At 39.4% G+C, this 20,151-nt stretch overlaps 1 protein-coding gene across 3 annotated transcripts in view; it reads right to left on the bottom strand.

The window, feature by feature from the left end:
• Positions 1-4,055: 4,055 nt before the first annotated feature.
• The window catches only part of MRPS28 (mitochondrial ribosomal protein S28), a 112,841-nt gene continuing 96,745 nt past the window's right edge, over positions 4,056-20,151 (bottom strand). For 2 of the 3 annotated variants that reach the window (XM_012496087.2, XM_030795405.1), the window contains exon 3: positions 4,058-4,480. In XM_012496087.2, the coding sequence (XP_012351541.1) occupies positions 4,312-4,480 (169 nt within the window). In that variant the 3' untranslated portion in view covers positions 4,058-4,311. Of the gene's footprint in view, positions 4,481-20,151 lie in introns of all 3 variants that reach the window. The other variant, XM_030795407.1, reaches the window with a different exon arrangement.

Genomic DNA, 20,151 nt, shown 5'->3' with positions numbered 1-20,151 from the left:
GCCCTACTTTAATAATATTAAAAGAATGAAGATTGCTCCCTGAAAACTGGTTCTCTAGGCTATCTCAACCTGGCTGACTTGAACTAGGTGACTGGGATTTGGGAAGCTGGTTTCACTAGATTGAATATAGCTGTAGGCCCCACTGATGTTTTCATTCAGGCTGTAAAAGAGGGCAATGCTGGACCAAAATATAAAAGTAAACCAAAAAAGAATGGAGCACAGGAAACTGGAGATATAACATGGGCTGCAAATGGCAATCACGGAGTCAAGGCATTAGGAGAGATGGATAGCTGTTCTCTGAGTCAGGCTGGGAAATCAATCCCTGACTAGACATCGTATGTCTTAGAGATGCCTGGTGTAATTAGTTTTCTAGGGCTTTCCTAACATATTACATATTGGATGGCTTAAAACAACAAAAAGTCATATTCTCACAGTTCAAGAGGCCAGCAGTCTGCAGTCAAGGTGTTGGTGTACTGATTCCTTCTTAAAGTATTCAGAGGGAGAACCTGTTCCATGCAGCTCTCTTAGCTTCTGGTGGCTGCTGGCAATCCTTAGCTTGTGGCAGCAGAACTTACCATCTCTCCCTCGCAAGCCACATGGCACTCTCCCTGTGTGTCGGTGTCCAAGCTTGCCTCCTCTTCTAAGGACACCAGTCATACTGCATTCAGTATGACCCACTTCAATCCAGCATGACCTCATCTTGACTATATCTGCAAAGGCCCTATTCCAAATAAGGTCACATTCACAGGTTCCAGATGGACATGAATATGGGAGAAGGTTGGGGGGTGTGGGAACTATTCAACCCAGTACACCTGGGAACTTGAGTTTAGATTAAAAAGAAGCCTTTAGATTGGTGTCATAAGAGATGAGGAAGAATTTTCTGGTGGTGAGACTTTGAAAATAGGAATATAGAGTCTTGTTGCAGATCTGAAACATCCGAAGGTATAGACTCTGTCTTCTTTCCTGACCACTGTTCTTTAGATACTACTTAATCAGGCCGGGTGCAGTGGCTCACACCTGTAATCCCAGCACTTTGGGAGGCCGAGGCGGGAGGATCACAAGGTCAGGAGATCGAGACCATCCTGGCTAACACAGTGAAACCCCGTCTCTACTAAAAATACAAAAATTAGCTGGGTGTGGTGGCGGGCGCCTGTAGTCCCAGCTACTCAGGAGGCTGAGGCAGGAGAATTGCTTGAACCTGGGAGGGGAGGTTGCAGTAAGCTGAGATTGTGCCACTGCACTCCAGCCTGGGTGACAGAGCGAGACTCCATCTCAAAAAAAAAAAAAAAAAAAAAGATATTACTTAATCGATACTCTCCTTGGCTTCCAGTCATCAGAGCAGTGAAGTATCTGGTTTAGCGCATTTGTGTATGTGCATTTGGCCCACTCCTTTACCGCCCCACCCCCAATTGTTTCTTTAGAGGAAGGCAGATAGCAAAGTCCAAATACTAAATTGTCAGAATCGTGCTGGAAAGGGAGAGAAACAGACACTTTGGATGGAAATGGGCTGCCAAATCATTTAAGTGGAATGGGGAAAGGAATCTAGGTTATTTTTTACCTTTTACCCTAATTTTTTTTTTTCTCCTTGAGATGGAATTTCACCCTTGTTGCCCAGGCTGGAGTGCAGTGACATGATCTCGGCTCACTGCAACCTCCACCTCCTGGGTTCAAGCGACTCTCCTGCCTCAGCCTCCTGAGTAGCTGGAATTACAGGTGTGCACCACCAGGCCTGGCTAATTTTTTGTATTTTTAGTAGAGATGAGGTTTCACCATGTTGGCCAGGCTGGTCTCGAACTCCTGACCTCAGGTGATCTGCCCACTTTGGCCTCCCAAAGTGCTGGGATTACAGGCATGAGCCACCATGGCTGGACCCCAGATCTCTTTATTCTGACCTCCCCTAACCCCATTTCACTCTTAGATCTAGGTACCTGGTTCTGCCAGTTCCTGAATATTCTGAGGATTCTGCAGTAAATCAGGTTGGTTTTCAGCTTTCTGCACTGACAGCTAAGAATGTGTCTATCTCTGTTCTGCTATGTAAATGTCTATTCATCCATCTATTTTCAGATTGCAAAATTTTGTTCTTTTCCTGTTTTTCTCATACTTGACTCTTTTTGCTGTGGATATTCATGTGTCTCTATCTATCAATCAATCAATCAGTCATCTATCTTCCTATTCATCCATCCATCTCACTTTGTTGTAATTTAGTGAGGCTTTGGAGGGAATAAAGTTAGATGTATATATTAACCAGACATCTTAACCTGAAATTACAAATTTAAAGTGATACCAATCAAAATAATTGTAAGGTTTTCTCCTGTAATGCTAAGCAGCTCAGGTGCAGGAATGAAGCAGGCAGACATTTAATCAGGGTTGAAGTTATGCCAGGTGAAAAATGGAGGGAGGGAGGAGACTCAACGGTGTTTTGTTTGCAAGGGAGTCATCATAGTGATGCGCCCCAGACTCTAAAGCTGGATAAAGAGGATAGTGAGAACATAAGATGATGAGTGAAAAAATTGGGAGTCAATGGGGATTGGAGTCTCAAAGATTTTTGAAAAAGTGCTCAATTGGGTACACAAAATTAAGGGAGCAGGAAGGATAGTGAGTGGAGGGCTTAAAATTTAGATTTGAGACTTTGCAGAGGTGGCTATTGGGTGTGACCTTGGGAAGGGGTGGTGTGGCAGACTCTTTTGCCACAGTGTCATTAATCCACTGACCTTCTACACTGTGACACTGACACACCTCCATTAAGAGGTGGAGTCTTATTCCTTCCCTTCGAATCCAGACCCTCTAACTTGTTTATAACCAACTGGGTAGAAGTGAAGCTGTGTGATTTCCTGCGCTCGGTCAGAGTGTCGGCCTGGTTCTTATGGAATGCTCCCTCTGGGGAAAGCCAGCATCATGAGAGCCATCTACCCCGAGACTGCCATGCTGGACAGGCCATATGTAGGTGCTCTGGTTGACTGTCCCAGCTGAACCTAACCTTTCAAGCACCCCTGCCAAAGTACTAGACATGTGAGTAAAGCTGTCTTGGACTCTACTACAGCAGCCAGCCAGGTGACTTCAACTGATACCATAAGAAACGAAATTGCCTAGGCCAGGTCAAGGACTCCGCCTGTTTCTTGACCTACATCATTTGTGAAGTATGATTACATGTTTATGATTTGTAAGTCACTTTCTTTTATCCAGAGCTCTCCCGTGAGCTCCAGAGCCATATATCCAACTGCCTTCAGAACATCTCCAGTTAGATGGCTAATATGCATCTCAAATTTAACATGTCCAAAATTGAGTTCTGAATAGTTCTCTCAAACCTGCTCTTACCTAAATCAGTTAAAGGCAATGAAAGTCTTCCAGTTGTGCAGGCCAAAAACCTTGTTGTCATCCTCACTCCTTCCTTTCTCACATATTCCATATCCAATGTGTTAGGAAATCCCATGGCCTCCATCTTCAAAATATATCCAGATTTCAACCGCTTCTCAATTCCACTGCTACTACCCTGGTCCAAGCTGCCATCATCTCTTGCCTGGATTACAAGGATAGTCTCCTTACAGGTCTTGCTGTGGCTGACCTTGTTCATCTTAGGTCTACGCAGCTAACTTACTCAAAGGGATCCTGCTAAAATGTCAGATTATATCCTTCCTCTGCTCAGAAGCTTCCAATGACCTGCCATCTCAATCAGTAAAGAAATGCCAAAGTGCATACTAGGAACTACGGAGCCTCCCTCACCTCTCTGTTCATCTCCTACATTTTTTGTGCTCCTACAGTGGCTTCCTCCCTGGTCCTTAATCTGGATAGGTGCAGTTGTGTCTCAGGGGCTTTGCACTCGTCGCTCCGTCTGCTGGAAAACTCTTCTTCAGAGACCCACGTAGCTAGCAACCTGTCACTCAGACACCTTGTAACCCCATTCCTTGCTTCCTTTTTCTCCTTAGCCATGTATCACTGTCTAACATACTATATATTTTACTTATTTATTGCCTGTTTTCCCCAGTGGAATGTAAGAGCCACAAGGCAGGCAATTTTGTCTAATTTGTTTACTGCTGTTTAAACTAGTACCATGCACATAGACAGCACTCAAAACGTATTTATTGAATGACAATTTCTTAGTACAGTGTATACTATCCCCGCCAAAGGAAAAAAACATTAAGGGCAAAACAAAGGGTGGGGGGGCGGGAATATTGCTAAAGAAAATTCTACTAAGAGTTACCTATAATTATAGCTTTTATTTATTATATCTTCATTCAATCATTTATTCACTAATTGCATTCTTGATGAATACCTGACTTCAGCAAAGGAGTCAATCCACTAAGCAAAGTTCATTTATTTTTCATGATGTTCTTCTTTTGATCTTGAGTCTTTACTCTCCTGGATTCCTAAGAGAACTGCATCAGCCTCTAGTACAGTTGTATCTGTTGTTGCTCCCAGGAACCTAGACGTAAGTTCAAGATCTAATAGTCGCAACCGGACCCTGGTTCCTTTCTGGTATTTCCTAAATAGTAAAAAAAAAAAAAATTCCATTAATTCTGAATATTGTAACATCAACAACTAGTTTAACAACCACCACCAAATTCCAATTTTGTGTTAGCTCAAGATGAAGTTAACACTGGTATCTGAGAAATAGCTGTATTTGACATAAAAGTAATTTGATTGTATCAGAAAAGCCCCCACCGCCCAACTTCTTTGTTTTGAAAAAAAAAAAAAGACAGGGTTTCACTCTGTTACCCAGGCTGGAGTACAGTGGCGCAATCAGAGCTTACCGTAACTTCAAACTTCTGGGCTCAAGCGACTCTCCTGCTTCAGCCTCCCAAGCAGCTAAGACTACAAGCATGTACCACCACAGCCAGCTAATTTCAGAGTCAGGGTCGCTCTATGTTGCCCAGGCCAAGCTGGTCTCAAACTCCTGGCCTCAAGTGACCCTCCCATCTTGGCCTCCTAAATTTTTGGGATAACAGGTGTGAGTCATTGCCAGCTCTAGAATTTTCATCTTAAAAGTTGCCTTTAAAGATTTTAAAACCACAGTAAATGGAAATTCAAGCAAGACAGTTCTTAAAACTGGTGTTTGCTTTAATTTGTCAATTAAAGTCAGAGATTATCAAGGGGAAAAGAAGTTTCAGATACATTTTCCTTCTAAAATTAAAACTTTATTTTTTTAATTTCTTTTTATTACACTTTAAGTTTTAGGGTACATGTGCACAACGTGTAGGTTTGTTACATACATATACATGTGCCATGTTGGTGTGCTGCACCCATTAACTCATCATTTAACATTAGGTATATCTCCTAATGCTATCTCTCCCCCCTCCCCCCACCCCACAACAGGCCCCAGGGTGTGATGTTCCCCTTCCTGTGTCCATGTGTTCTCATTGTTCAATTCCCACCTGTGAGTGAGAACATGCGGTGTTTGGTTTTTTGTCGTTGCAATAGTTTGCTGAGAATGATGGTTTCCAGCTTCATCCATGTCCCTACAAAGGACATGAACTCATCATTTTTTATGGCTGCATAGTATTCCATGGTGTATATGTGCCACATTTTCTTAATCCAGTCTATCATTGTTGGACATTTGGGTTGGTTCCAAAGTCTTTGCTGCTGTGAATAGTGCCGCAATAAACATACGTGTGCATGTGTCTTTATAGCAGCATGATTTATAATCCTTTGGGTACATACCCAGTAATGGGATGGCTGGGTCAAATGGTATTTCTAGTTCTAGATCCCTGAGGAATCGCCACACTGACTTCCACAATGGCTGAACTAGTTTACAGTCCCACCAACAGTGTAAAAGTGTTCCTATTTCTCCACATCCTCTCCAGCACCTGCTGTTTCCTGACTTTTTAATGATTGCCATTCTAACTGGTGTGAGATGGTATCTCAGTGTGGTTTTGACTTGCATTTCTCTGATGGCCAGTGATGATGAGCATTTTTTCATGTGTCTGTTGGCTGCATAAATGTCTTCTTTTGAGAAATGTCTGTTCATATCCTTTGCCCACTTTTTGATGGGGTTGTTTTTTTCTTGTAAATTTGAGTTCTTTGTAGATTCTGGATATTAGCCCTTTGTCAGATGAGTAGATTGCAAAAACTTTCTCCCGTTCTGTAGGTTGCCTGTTCACTCTGATGGTAGTTTCTTTTGCTGTGCAGAAGCTCTTTAGTTTAATTAGATCCCATTTGTCAATTTTGGCTTTTGTTGCCATTGCTTTTGGTGTTTTAGACATGAAGTCCTTGCCCATGCCTATGTCCTGAATGGTATTGCCTAGGTTTTCTTCTAGGGTTTTTATGGTTTTAGGTCTAACATGTAAGTCTTTAATCCATCTTGAATTAATTTTTGTATAAGGTGTAAGGAAGGGATCCAGTTTCAGCTTTCCACATATGGCTAGCCAGTTTTCCCAGCACTATTTATTAAATAGGAAATCCTTTCCCCATTGTTTGTTTTTGTCAGGTTTGTCAAAGATCAGATAGTTGTAGATATGTGGCATTATTTCTGAGGGTTCTGTTCTGTTCCATTGGTCTGTATCTCTGTTTTGGTACCAGTACCATGCTGTTTTGGTTACTGTAGCCTTTTAGCATAGTTTGAAGTCAGGTAGCTTGATGCCTCCAGCTTTGTTCTTTTGGCTTAGGATTGACTTGGCGATGCAGGCTCTTTTTTGGTTCCATATGAACTTTAAAGTAGTTTTTTCCAATTCTGTGAAGAAAGTCATTGGTAGCTTGATGGGGATGGCATTGAATCTATAAATTATCTTGGGCAGTATGGCCATTTTCACGATATTGATTCTTCCTACCCATGAGCATGGAATGTTCTTCCATTTGTTTGTGTCCTCTTTTATTTCATTGAGCAGTGGTTTGTAGTTCTCCTTGAAGAGGTCCTTCACGTCCCTTCTAAGTTGGATTCCTAGGTATTTTATTCTCTTTGAAGCAATTGTGAATGGCAGTTCACTCATGATTTGGTTCTCTGTTTGTTACTGGTGTATAAGAATGCCTGTAATTTTTGCACACTGATTTTGTATCCTGAGACTTTGCTGAAGTTGCCTATCAGCTTAAGGAGATTTTGGGCTGAGATGATGGGGTTTTCTAGATATACAATCATGTCATCTGCAAACAGGGACAATTTGACTTCCTCTTTTCCTAATTGAATACCCTTTATTTCCTTCTCCTGCTTGATTGCCCTGGCCAGAACTTCCAACACTATGTTGAATAGGAGTGGTGAGAGAGGGCATCCCTGTCTTGTGCCAGTTTTCAAAGGGAATGCTTCCAGTTTTTGCCCATTCAGTATGATATTGGCTGTGGGTTTGTCATAGATAGCTCTTATTATTTTGAGATACGTCCCATCAATACCTAATTTATTGAGGGTTTTTAGCATGAAGCGTTGTTGAATTTTGTCAAAGGCCTTTTCTGCATCTATTGAGATAATCATGTGGTTTTTGTCGTTGGTTCTGTTTATATGCTGGATTATGTTTATTGATTTGCTAAAACTTTATTTTAAAGTAAAATTTTACAAAAGCAAAATGGAAAAAAGTCTAAGTGTAAAGTACTCAGCATTTGGGATTAGTTGCATTGTTATTAAAATGTAATGCCAGTTGGATGAACCTGGAGGACTTTATAAACCAGGCACAGCATGACAAACCCCACATGATCTCTCACTTATATGTGAAATCTAAAAAAGTTGAACACCTTGAAGTAGAGAGAACTACAGCTCCTGTGGTTACCAGGTCAAAGGATGTTAGTCAGGATACAAAATTTCAGTTAGATAGGAGGAGTAAGTTCAAGAGATTTACACCATGGTGATGACAGTTAATAACAATGCTGTAGACTTGGAAATTGTTAAGTGAGTATATTTTGTGTTCTCATCATCAAAAATGATTAAGTACATGAGGTAATGCATTTGTAAATTAGCTTGATTTGGCTATCCCACAATGTATACATACTTCAAAACAGCATGTTATACCCAATAAATATGTACAATTTTTATTTATTAGTTAAAAAATAAATTATGAATGAAAATGTAATGCCAGCCATAACACATGATGACTCAATTTAGTCAATAAAATATTCAAGTATTTTATAATACCAAATGAAAACTGATACCCATTTGCCTTTCTTCCTCAATCAATTATTTTAAAAGTTAAACATCAACATTATAGAATAGCAAGAGTGGAAGTACTGCTGGTTAAAAACCACAAATCTTTAAAAGTCTAAATATATACTTTGTATTTTCTAATTTAATTTTAAAATTAAAATAACTTTATATAAACAGAAAATGAAGAAACAAAGTTCTCAAAAAAGTCACTGGAAAATAATTTTGGTAGACTACATATGAATAGTCTCCACATAATATTTGGGTATTCTGAAGAAATTTACATATGGTCCATCAAGTAAACATTTAGGCTATTCAGCTTTTTTTGAGAAGCTACTTTTTCTGATTTTAGAAACAAATGTCCTTTTGTAAAATCTGGAAAATGATGAAGTCAGTCACATTTTCTAGTCCTTCTATATGTTTATATGCATATATGTATATATGTGTATTTGACATCGTAGGTAATATTTTGTGTCTTTGTTTTAAAAAACTAGACATATCTTCCATGTTACAGATAGAAAAATTATGGTACACGGAAGTAAAGCTACTGGCCTAATGCCACACAGTGGTGTAAGAGGATTCACAGATTCTTCTGCTCCTCCTTAAGTTTTCAATTACCTATGACTTCTTGAAAGAACAGTAAACATAATCCCTTTAGGAGTGGTAAGAATTTATCACTTCATATAGTCTTATAATGTCTTTCCTATGAAGTAAAATATAAGCCATATTGCTGCCATTCAACTCATTATTTTAATTATTATCCATTAGAAAAATGGCTACTTTCAAATAAATTATCATTGAAAGCAGTATCTACTGCCTCATGCAATGTTATTTTTTACATTTTTTTAAACTGGGGAAAAAGCCCCCCAGGCAGCAGTTTTTCAGAAATCTTGTATTTCCTATTAAAACCAAAGAATACTGCTGTCTTGAAAGGCGAATAGGATGTCTCCACTGAGCGCATTCAAAACGAAAATAGCCTGTGTTTTTACTGCTTGGTGTGTTTCTTTTAACTTCAAGTGCTTGCTTCTGACTGATCTTTGTGAACTCCAGCCTAAATGGATTCAATCTCAGCCTTTACCAAGACTGCTCTCTTCCACTGTGCACTTTCTCAGGCCATATGCTGCAGTAAATGAGACTGCACGTCTGAGCTGTATAGGAAAAGGGCAATTAAATCTGGTTTTGCATTTCTGTATTAAGGGCATGGTTTAAAGACTTTCCTTTGGAGAGGTTTCTGACATTCTTTCCACAGACATTCTTTAACATCTGTCAGTGCATGCTACTGATGGTTCTCACAGACTTAAAATACAGAGAATCTCTCTGACTAGTTCTTTGATATAAATATATTAAGTAATACAAAGCCAACAAATACAAAGCTTGGATTGAACCTCAGTATCCAAAGAGAATATTGTGAGGAATTCTGACTTTGCTAGTCAAATTAGCTGTCTTGCTGTAATCATAATTCTCCAAAGTTTTAAAATAGTTCTTTTCAAATCATTAACCATCTATGTTTTCATCCTACTAAGTTAAAATCATTCAGATATTTTTCTGGCTTTCTCACAATTCCTTAATTAGAGTTTTAAGACTACAGAAGAAGTTTCCATTTTCTCTCTTTTCAAGAGGAAGAAAAACATTTCTGAAGGTTTAATTAACATCAATTTGTTTCTTTTTCTAATTCATACAAATGCTCACAGTCATACCAATCTATATGTGAAGTCAGCAGCCACATCCCTGTGTGTATGTGTGTGGCTAAGCAGGAATGTGTGTGTATTTTCTTCTTTAAATAAACTATCTGGGCTTCAATTTCATCACTGTTAAAAAGCACAGGGTCAGAAAAGACCTTAGATCTTTTGCAGTTGGATGACTTTATTCTACTTTTATACAATTCTAAGTGCTTGGAAATTGATACAATGTAAAGTGATATTACATACAAAATTGATTATATACACAAAATGCAAACTTTTAAGCCTTTTTATTAGCTATATAAAACATTGTAATAATCTTGAACTTTCAATTAACAAATGAATCTTTATATGCAGACTACTTGGTTTATTTCAGGTTTGCCCCACTTTTTCAAAGTACCATCTGCCATGTTCCCTTGACCTGTCTAGTCTATTGCTTCTTTCCATTCAATCTGTAAGATGCCCATAAAAAGTCTCTCATTTGTTGTTTTTATTCCCTAGATAATCATAAGCATGTAACATTATATAACCTCTAACTGATTTCTAGACAATCTATTGAATAAGTGACTAATTATTTAAACCATGTGTTTTAATATTGCTGTGTTTTAATATTGTTCATCACTGTACTATCTGTACTGTACAACATCAAGCACAGAAGCCAAGGTTAACAAAATAAACATGAGAGGGTGTTCAAAAAGTTCTACTCCTCTCCAATATTTCTAGTTGTCATTAAAATTTCAAATACAGCACACATCTTAAGTCCTAATTTATTATCCCAGGCCATCAGAAGATGTAAATTGAGATATAAAAATTATTATAATCATAATTTTTGCTACCTGAATTATTCCCAAAAGTCCTTTAAAAAAAAAAAAAAGACTAATGATTATCACTTAAAAATACTATCTAGAGTGTGCCTACCATGAGGCCAAATAAACAATATGTATAACTGGCCTGTTGGAAATCTACATACTCTCATGGCAATGAGCAAAAGATACTGTTCATAATATACCAAAACACATTTCCTCAAACTGCAATTATCCTGGATAAAGATTTTAATCTTGTTCTAAAATTCTACTATGAATATATAATTTTCAAGTTCTTTTTAACCTTGCCGGCCTAGTATTTTGTGCCACCACAAACAGAAGTTTTGTCTCTTGTTCAAGCATTGATTTATTTTATAAAATGTGAAATGGAGCACTTAAAAATGTCTAGTAAATGATTTCATTTTTTAATAATGTGGAATATGCATATAATACATTATAAATGGTATCAATTATGACAGTTATAATTTTTTCTCAAGTTACAAAAGAAGATGTGTCAAGAAATGAGGGAGGGCCAGCCATGGTGGCTCACACCTGTAATCCCAGCACTTTGGGAGACCGAGGCAGGAGGACTGCTTGAGTTCAGAGTTCAAGACCAAGATTGCTTGGGCCTGGCTGGTCGAGGCCAGTAAGGCAAGTAAGCCAAGATTATACCACTACACTCAGGCCTGGGTGACAGAGCAAGACCCTGTAGAGAAAAAAAAAAAGAAAAGAGGAAAAGGAAAACCCTGTCACCTAACAACCATAACAAGTCTATTTTTATTAAAAAACTAAATAATTTTTGCTAGTCAAATATGAATACATACATATGGAGTCTATTTTTATTAAATAACTAAATCATCATATCAAGTCTGTTTTTATTAAAAAACTAAATACTTTCTGCTAGTCAAATATGAATACATACATATGGAAAGGGTGGAAAAAAAAACAAACAAAGAAACAGGAGTAAATGCTTTCAGGTACCTGAAATATGCTGATGACTAAAATTGGGATCAAACTTGGCAGTAGTATTATGGCTTTTAAGCAAAAAGGGATATGTTTTGGAGTATGCAATTTTCATTTTAAGAGAGAAGAAAATATATACATTTATTGACTGAAACAAGTTTTTTCAGTGTAGCACAGAGGTTTGACTGTGACCAAGTACAAGAAATCTACCTTTTCTGGGCTGTTTACTCATCTGCAATATGCGGCACCTTGCAAGTCTGACAAGAGGCTTAAAGCATTAAGGTATGAAAAGTGCATGGCACATAATAAATACACAATAAATAGGAGCTTACTTACATCATCAATACTTATTTATAAAGCACAATATGCAACCAAAAGGACAGTCACTTCAAATATGGTTTTACTAAAGATACTAGAATACTATTCAAGTGGACAAGTCTAGTAGCAACCTTCAACATACATAAAATAAATGACAGGAGAGCAAAACTCATTGAAGGCATTCTTTGAGTTTGGGGATTTGGGGCAGAGGGAGGGGATCATAAGGTCCAGAGATTACTCTGTAGTTTACAGCGACAGACTTGGTATATCTGTGGGGAGCCTGAGCTGGGAGCTATCACAGAATATCTGTGGAATATTTTTAAAGTTGTTTTTCTTAAAAAGAAAATACTGATGGCCTGGGGTCCAACCCAGACCTGATCCAGCAAAATCAATAGGGTAGAGCTGGAGATTCACACATTTGGGAAAACACTTCCCATATGAGTCTGGTCTCCCGACTGTTCAACAAAATCACTGATTAATGTGTTCAGCAGCTATTCTCCAAATGGTTTGTGGTAGTTTGGGGCCAGGCTGAATCTTGCTTAATTCAAGCCTTACTTTCCTTACAAGTGCATGCAGTTTAGACATTATGTAGAAGGTCAAAGTTAGAACTATGTGTTTTAAATATCAGCTATGACAGGACAAAATTGTTTTTCCATTATGAAAATTAAAGAGATTAACAGGTATTTTCACCTAAACAAAAGGCTGAATCATTTTAGCTTGGCTACATAAGGTTTACTGTCATTAAGGTTGTACTTTCATGACCAAAAGACGTAAGATTTTCAAAATTACTAGTGCAATGCTCAAGAACATAACACTTGCTCCATACACAAGAGTCAAGTTTTGGCTTGACAATTGCTTGATGGCAAATGCTATTTCCTGATTTCCTCATCCCTAAAATGTCCTTAATAATGTCCTTCCATGGTAAAACCTCTGTCTCCAGATTCGTAATCCCCTGCACTTTTGACTACATTAAGAGAACAGAAAACTTCCAAACTTGTTGTACCACCCATTTTCAGGTTTGGTTAAATCTTGTTTCTGTCTCTCTGAATTAGTTACTTATTAAATAGGTATTGTTGAATTTTCAACGAACACTTGTCCAATACCTATATGAAGTAAGAGGATACCAACAAGAATTAGAGAGACTATCCCCTCTCCTCTCCTCTCAACCCCAGGAGGCAAAGATGGAGGGAAAAGTCGTATTCCACTAATTCCCTCAGTGGGAAGAACTACTTTAGGTCTGTCGTGATTTCTTTGTCTTTTCAACAAGAGATGAGACTTCATGGATCCCTTTTGGAAAGCCAAATACTTAAGAGACTGTTATTACAGTAGAGTATGTAGGCTAGCAATGGTCAGAGAGAGGAAAAAATCTTTCATAAAAGAATCAGACCCATGCTGCAGATTCCATGCAATCCAGAGTGCTTTAAATAGCCTCTTCTGTAGGACAAGAACCAGGGTCAATGAGGGGGGCAGAAGGGGAAAGCGTGGAGCACAAAGACTACTGTCCCATGCTGACCAGGCTTATGTTAAGCAGATGTGAAAAAGACTCTCGGCTGGGCGTGGTGGCTCACACCTATAATACCAGCACTTTGGGAGGCTGAGGCAGGAGGATAGCTTGAGTCTAAGAGTTTGAAATCAGCGAGCCCTTTTCTCTACAAAATAAAAAAAAAGTTTAAAATTAGCCAGGTGTGGTGGTGAGTGCCTGTAGTTCCAGCTACTGGGGAGGCTGGGGCAGGAGGAGCTCTTGAGCCCAGGAGTTCAAATCTGTGGTGAGCCATGATCACACCACTGCTCTCCAGCCTGGGCAACGGAGTGAGCACCTGTCTAAAATTAAATTAAATTAAATTTAAAAAGAGACTTTCAGGGCTTAGAATAGAGTTCGTGACTTGACCATAGGTCGTGTTTGATATTTGCCCTTTGCACCCCCAATTCAGAGTATATATATATATATATATATTTTGAGACACAGTCTCTGTCACTCAGACTGGAATACTGTGGCACAATCTCAGCTCACTGCAACCTCCACCTCCCGGGTTCAAGAAATGCTTGTGCCTCAGCCTCCCAAGTAGCTGGCATTATAGGTGTGTGCCATCACACCTGGCTAATTTTTTGTATTTTTAGTAGAGATCAGGTTTCACCATGTTGCCCAGGCTGGTCTTGAACTCCTGACCTCAACTGATCCACCTGCCTCGGCCTCCCAAAGTGCTGGGATTACAGGCATAAGCCACCATGCCCAGCCTGAGTACATTAATTAAACACTACAGGCCAGGCGTGGTGGCTCACGCCTGTAATCCCAGCACTTTGGGAGGCCCAGGTGGGTGGATCACCTGAGGTCAGAAGTTCAAGACCAGCCTGGCCAACGCATAGTGAAACCCTGTCTCTACTAAGAATACAAAAATTAGCTGGGCGTGGTGGCGCATGCCTGTAGTCCCAGCTACTTGAGAAGCTGAGACAGGAGAATCGCTTGAAACCAGGAGTCGGAGATTGCAGTTAGCCAAGATTTTGCCACTGCACTCCAGCCTGAGTAACAAAGCAAGACTCCGTCTCACAAACAAACAAAAAGTGAAACAAAACAAAAAAACACTACAGTTCATGCTCTTTATTAAAAACTGAGGGTACTGCAGCTTAGAAATTCTGTTAAAATAAAAATCAACTACATAAGTACAGAAAAGCAAGCACTTTAAAGCCACTTCATGTGAGAAGGTGGTTTTAGATCATCAAAAGCTCAGTAAGAATCAACAACGTAGTTTTAGGGCAGGGTGCGGTGGCTCACGCCTGTAATCCCAGCACTTTGGGAGGCCCAGGCGGCGGGCGGATCACAAGGTCAGGAGATCGAGACCATCCTGGCTAACACGGTGAAATCCTGTCTCTACTAAAAATACAAAAAATTAGCCGGGCGTAGTGGCGGGCGCCTGTAGTCCCAGCTACTCGGGAGGCTGAGGCAGGAGAATGGTGTGAATCCGGGAGGCGGAGCTTGCAGTGAGCCGAGATCTTGCCACTGCACTCCCGCCTGGGTGACAAAGCGAGACTCCGTCTCAAAAAAAAAACAAAAAACAATGTAGTTTTGCTCCCCCAATAAGCTAATGTAATTTTAGGCTGAATTAGAAGTATATATTCTATTCTATAATATATAATCTGCATAATAATCTCAATCTCCTTTCACTTTTCTGACCATATCTAGACTACTGTGACCTGCTCCGTGCAACACAATTAGAGGGTCATTGATAATCGGAACCTATCAAGAAGAGGATGGTGAAAGAATACTGTACTATGTTGAACGAGGAATTGAAGGGAAGGAAGGCATTTAGCAGACTGGAAAAAACAGCAAGAGGACCCTAAACCTCTCTGAATTTGCAAGGGTTTAATATTAAAAAGGTGACAGTACTTATTTTATGTGACTATATATTGTATGCCCCCGCTCCCCTCAAAAGCAGAAATAAGACAAATGGGTAGAAGCTTTAGGATGGCAGATTCATAGCAGTGTAATATGAGAAAGAACTTCTAACAGAGCTGGCTGGAAAGGGAGTAGTTTTTTTTGTGTATTAATGGTGGAAATCACAGGGAATTTTCAAAATGGATGACCTTTGTGGTTATGGTGGAGTTTGAATTCAGTAAGGGTTGAATTAGATGACTTTCAAGATCCTCCCATTTCTAAAATTTATGATTCTGTGACCCAGAAAACCTAATAGTTCTCCAACACCAGAAAGCATGAAAGCTGGAAACCAGATTAAAAAAAGAGCAGCCAGCCAAACAGTCAGAAGGTAGGTCAGATGTACAGTAACAAACTTAAGATCTGATTATCTTTCAGTCTACCTATCATCATTTAACGCTGGTAGACCATGAAGTACAACACTCTCAGTGACTTACCACATCCATAGGTGCCCTGACTTATTACAGATAACGATATCCATTATGCATAATTAGCTTCTTTATCTGACTCAAATCTGAAGCTAAAGATGATTCTGGACATGATTTCCTGGATAGATGGCCAGCTTAGTTGTGTTTCAGACAGGAGGATCACTTAATTAACTAGGCAACACGGGTATTTTAGTATATTAATCACTTCCCTAGGTAGGCAAGTCCTAAATCACCCTCTTCTCCTATATGAGGACACATGGAGCTACCATTTTCTGTTCCCGTGTTACTCTTTAATCTCTGTCAGTGTTGCACTTTTGAACTTCCACTTTGCAACACTGCACTACACTATACACTATATGTAGCAAGCATTCTATATGTTTGTAGAAGATTTTATTAAATATGTACTTTCAAATGCTATATAACACATCTGCAACTTGTTTTGCAAACTGGGGGTCTGAAGTCTTTGGACAAGTCTGCATTCCACCACCTGTCATATGTGCTCCTTAACTTGGCTTCCAATCGCAAAGCTGCATTCACTTATTTTAAATCTTGAGGAGCAGCATAGGTGTTGACAATGTGTTACTTAGAATGTTCCAAGTATTCCCTGATCTCTGGGTCATTCCTGTCAAAACAGGAGTGTGACTACACAGTGACCAGGATGCAAGCTGATGATATTTTTGCTTCTAATCTGAGAAAAGAAATTGCTTTTGTGCAGATTGGTATCTCTAGGGTGACTTTGTTCTAAATGCTAATATCTTATTCTAAATATCATCGATTGTCAAATATCTTTGGAATAAAATTCTGCAAAAAAAAGTACACACTTCAGAATTTCTGAATAAAAAATATCAAACCATCTCTTTATGATTTAAATTATAAATAAGAGCTTTATTGTTTGCTTTTGTTTTTATTTTGATGGAAATAAGACGTTGAGGCAATTTCCTGGAGATTAGACAATGACATTATTTTAAACTTTTTACTATCCAGGAAAAAACATTCAAATAATAAAATTCAAAAAAATAGTGTTAGGCATATTTTGAATAATATAAGTATCTTTGAATAATTCTTATGCCTTTAAAGTAAGACAAAACAGGGTAGAATAGTGACGTATTTTTGTCTTCACCACTAAGAAGGAATTAGTAGTTCCTAACAGAAACTCTAACTTTGATAAGCATTCATTTCCCCATCAAATTCTGTTTCATAGAGGTTATCTGCATCTAGTGGTCCTTGCCCATTTGGACTTCCTAAATCAGTGGTTATGACATAGAAAGAGATCTCAAAATCTTGGCGCTTTCTAACTCTCTAAGAAAAGATGAAGAAAAAGCAGAATTCTGTACAGAGAGCATGTATCACACCATATTAATGGGTAAAGAAAGCCAGTTTACTGGTGGGAACTAATTAAAACTAGGATAACAAATGGACAGTGTTTAAGACACTCCTTGTAGGTGAACAACTCTATGATCATTATGTAACCCTAGGCGAGGTATTCAGCTCCTCGATCATTACTGTAAAAGAGGAATCACCGTAGTTCCTACCTCATAGGATGGCTGGGAAGATTGTAGGAAATAATGCATATAAAAGACTTAGTAGGCCGGGCGCGGTGGCTCACACTTGTAATCCCAGCACTTTGGGAGGCCGAGGCGGGCGGATCACGAAGTCAGGAGATCCAGACCACAGTGAAACCCCGTCTCTACTAAAAAATACAAAAAAATTAGCCGGGCGTGGTGGCGGGCGCCTGTAGTCCCAGCTACTCGGAGAGGCTGAGGCAGGAGAATGGCATGAACCCGGGAGGCGGAGCTTGCAGTGAGCCGAGATTGCGCCACTGCAGTCCAGCCTGGGCGACAGAGCGAGACTCTGTCTCAAAAAAAAAAAAAAAAAAAAAAGACTTAGTAAATCCTCAGTGAAAGTCCAGTCAGGATAGGCCTTGATTTAACAAAGAAATAATTCAGGTACAGAACTAGCTACTCTCTGTCATAAAGTAGGTCTGGCTGTTAAGGTTTACTGGAGCTGACTAATTGACTAGCAGGAGGATTGTCTATGTTGGGAGTAGACAACAGTTGATAGGGAAATTTTCAAAGATGTTGTGTTCAACGAATTAAGCTTAACTTTGGTGGGTATCAATTAGCTAAAGGCTTCTAATCTACTGGATAAGCAACAGCATCTGGACTTTTGAAAAAGTATGCCTCTAGGCCGTAGAGGGCCTTTCTGTTGACAGCAGGGCGTAAGTGACTGAGGATATGGGAAAAGAATATGAGCCTTGAGAAAGATGGGCCCTGCAGGAGTACTTGCCCTGGCCCTGGGGCTCCAGCCTACCAGTTTGTTCACTGGTTCATTCATTCACTCAAAAATGTTTTTTAGAGGCCCATCTGTGGAAGATACTGCTCTAGATGCTGCAATAACCAATAAGTATAGAAGAAGGAAAGGGTTCCAGTACTCTTAGAGCTTACACTCTGCTAGGAAGAGAAAGACAATAAACCAAAAAACAACCAAATCAAATAGGAGTAAGTGTTGTACAGAAAATAAAAATAAAGTGATATGTTAGAGAGGACTCGGGAACAACAGTAGACTGGGTGGTGAAGGAAGGCATCTCTGAAGAGGGCACGTTTAATGACAGGAAAAGGAGCCAGCTGTGCAAAGATGGGGACAGAGCTTTTCAGGCAGCAGCACCGTTGGTTCAAAGACTCATGGTAGGGTGAAGTTGGCACGTTCAAAACCAAAAGGCCAGTGTGACTGGAAAGTACTGGTAGGACTCGCAGGTCAGACAGGAAGGCAGGAAGGCAGGCCATGTAAGGCTTCATACACCAAAGTAAACGGTTTGGGGTTTCTTTTAGGTGCTCTGGAAAGCCTATGGAGGGGAAGTGAATGATCAAATTTCTGTTTTGAAGATCACTCTGGCTGCTCTGTGTAAGAATGAATTCTAAGGGACAAGGATGGAAAGACACTGGGCAGGGAGGGTGAAGTGCTAATCAGGAAACTTATCTGTGGACAAAGGCACTGCAGCGAGAGAGAGGCTGTGCTGGCACCCCACATTCCCGGCAGCCAGATCTAATACCACTGATAAAGCTGTCTGTCTTGGTCAGAATTCACTCAGGACCATGGTAGAGTCAAGCTTTGCTATACTGCCTGCATTCTTCTTGGTTTAACAAACAGTTCATTCAGGAACAGAACCACTCCTTCCTATCAGAATTGATGGAGGTCTGGCTGTAAGGTAGTCTGGGTGGGTAAACTGACTTGGCAGGATTGTATTCTTATGAAGGCAGAAAGCAGCTGACGGTTTTCAAAGATGTGCGGTGGGATCTGGGGAAGCAAGACCTTTTTTATTTTCTACAACAATGTGTACTCCTACATTTGCTTGTTTATATATGTGTATATTAGTTTGCTTGGGTTGCTATAACAAAATACCACAGATTGGGTGGCTTAAACAACAGAAATTTATTTTCTCACAGTTATGGAGGCTGAAAGTCCAAGATCAAGGCTCAGGCCAATTCAATTTCTAGTGAAGGTTCTCTTCCCGGCTTGCAGAGGCTGTGACCTCACGTGGCCCTCTCTCACTGCATGCACATGCAAAGTGCTCTTTCACGTTTCTTCCTTCTTTTATGAGGCCACCAATCCCACTGGATTAGGGCCTCAATCCTTAGACCTCACTTAACCTTTATTACTTCCTTACAGGTTCAATCTCCAAATACAGTCACGTTGGAAACTTGGGCTTCAACATACAAATTTTGGGAGGATAAAACTCTGTATATAACAAGGTGTTATTATCATATGAATGCCTATTTGCACGCAAATGTTCAATTTATTTGAAACATGTATTAGTCACACATTATGTGCCAAGGAGATGCTCAGGAGATGGAAAAAGAAGTCAGTGATCTTAAGGAGGTTAGAGTCTAGCAGGAAAGACAACCATGATGAAATGAAATATACTAGTGGTATAGTTAAATGTAAAGAAATTCTATTAGGAAAGAAGTATCAAGGAATTCTCGGGAAAACAGCTGAAATTTATGTTAAATTTTATAGAATAAGCTGGAAGTCACCAGTGAGGCAGACAAGAAAATTCAGACCCACCCCAAAATACAAACTGTGAAAAAGGTGTTCCTTTGACTATCCTAGCCTGAAGATATTTATTCTTTTACTGAGTTTCAAGAATAATTATTGTTTGCACAGTTCATTTGGCCACTAAAGAAGTAATGCTCTGAGATTGGACTCTCGTTATTGCCTGAAACTACGATTGAAATCTTTTGTTATCAACACCTTTTAATGATTGCGTTTCTTGTTTACTAACTAGAAACTAGGTTTTTCCATGGTGAATATCTGATGAATCCTTTGACAGAGTATATCAGTAAATGAATGTTGATTTAATTTGACAAGATTGAAGGAAATAAAAGAGAATGGTTAGCTGTGAGAATTAGGAGCAGTGTAATCTGGTTTCAATTCCTCGTAACTAGGTTATTACCGGTTAATTTTTCTGCGTCTTACTTTGTCA

This window comes from Nomascus leucogenys, chromosome 16 (assembly GCF_006542625.1).
Source record: "Nomascus leucogenys isolate Asia chromosome 16, Asia_NLE_v1, whole genome shotgun sequence".
In the NCBI taxonomy this organism is placed as follows: Eukaryota; Metazoa; Chordata; class Mammalia; order Primates; family Hylobatidae; genus Nomascus; species Nomascus leucogenys.
The sequence above is the reverse complement of the archived record's forward strand: the minus strand, read 5'-3'. Positions and strand labels throughout refer to the sequence as shown.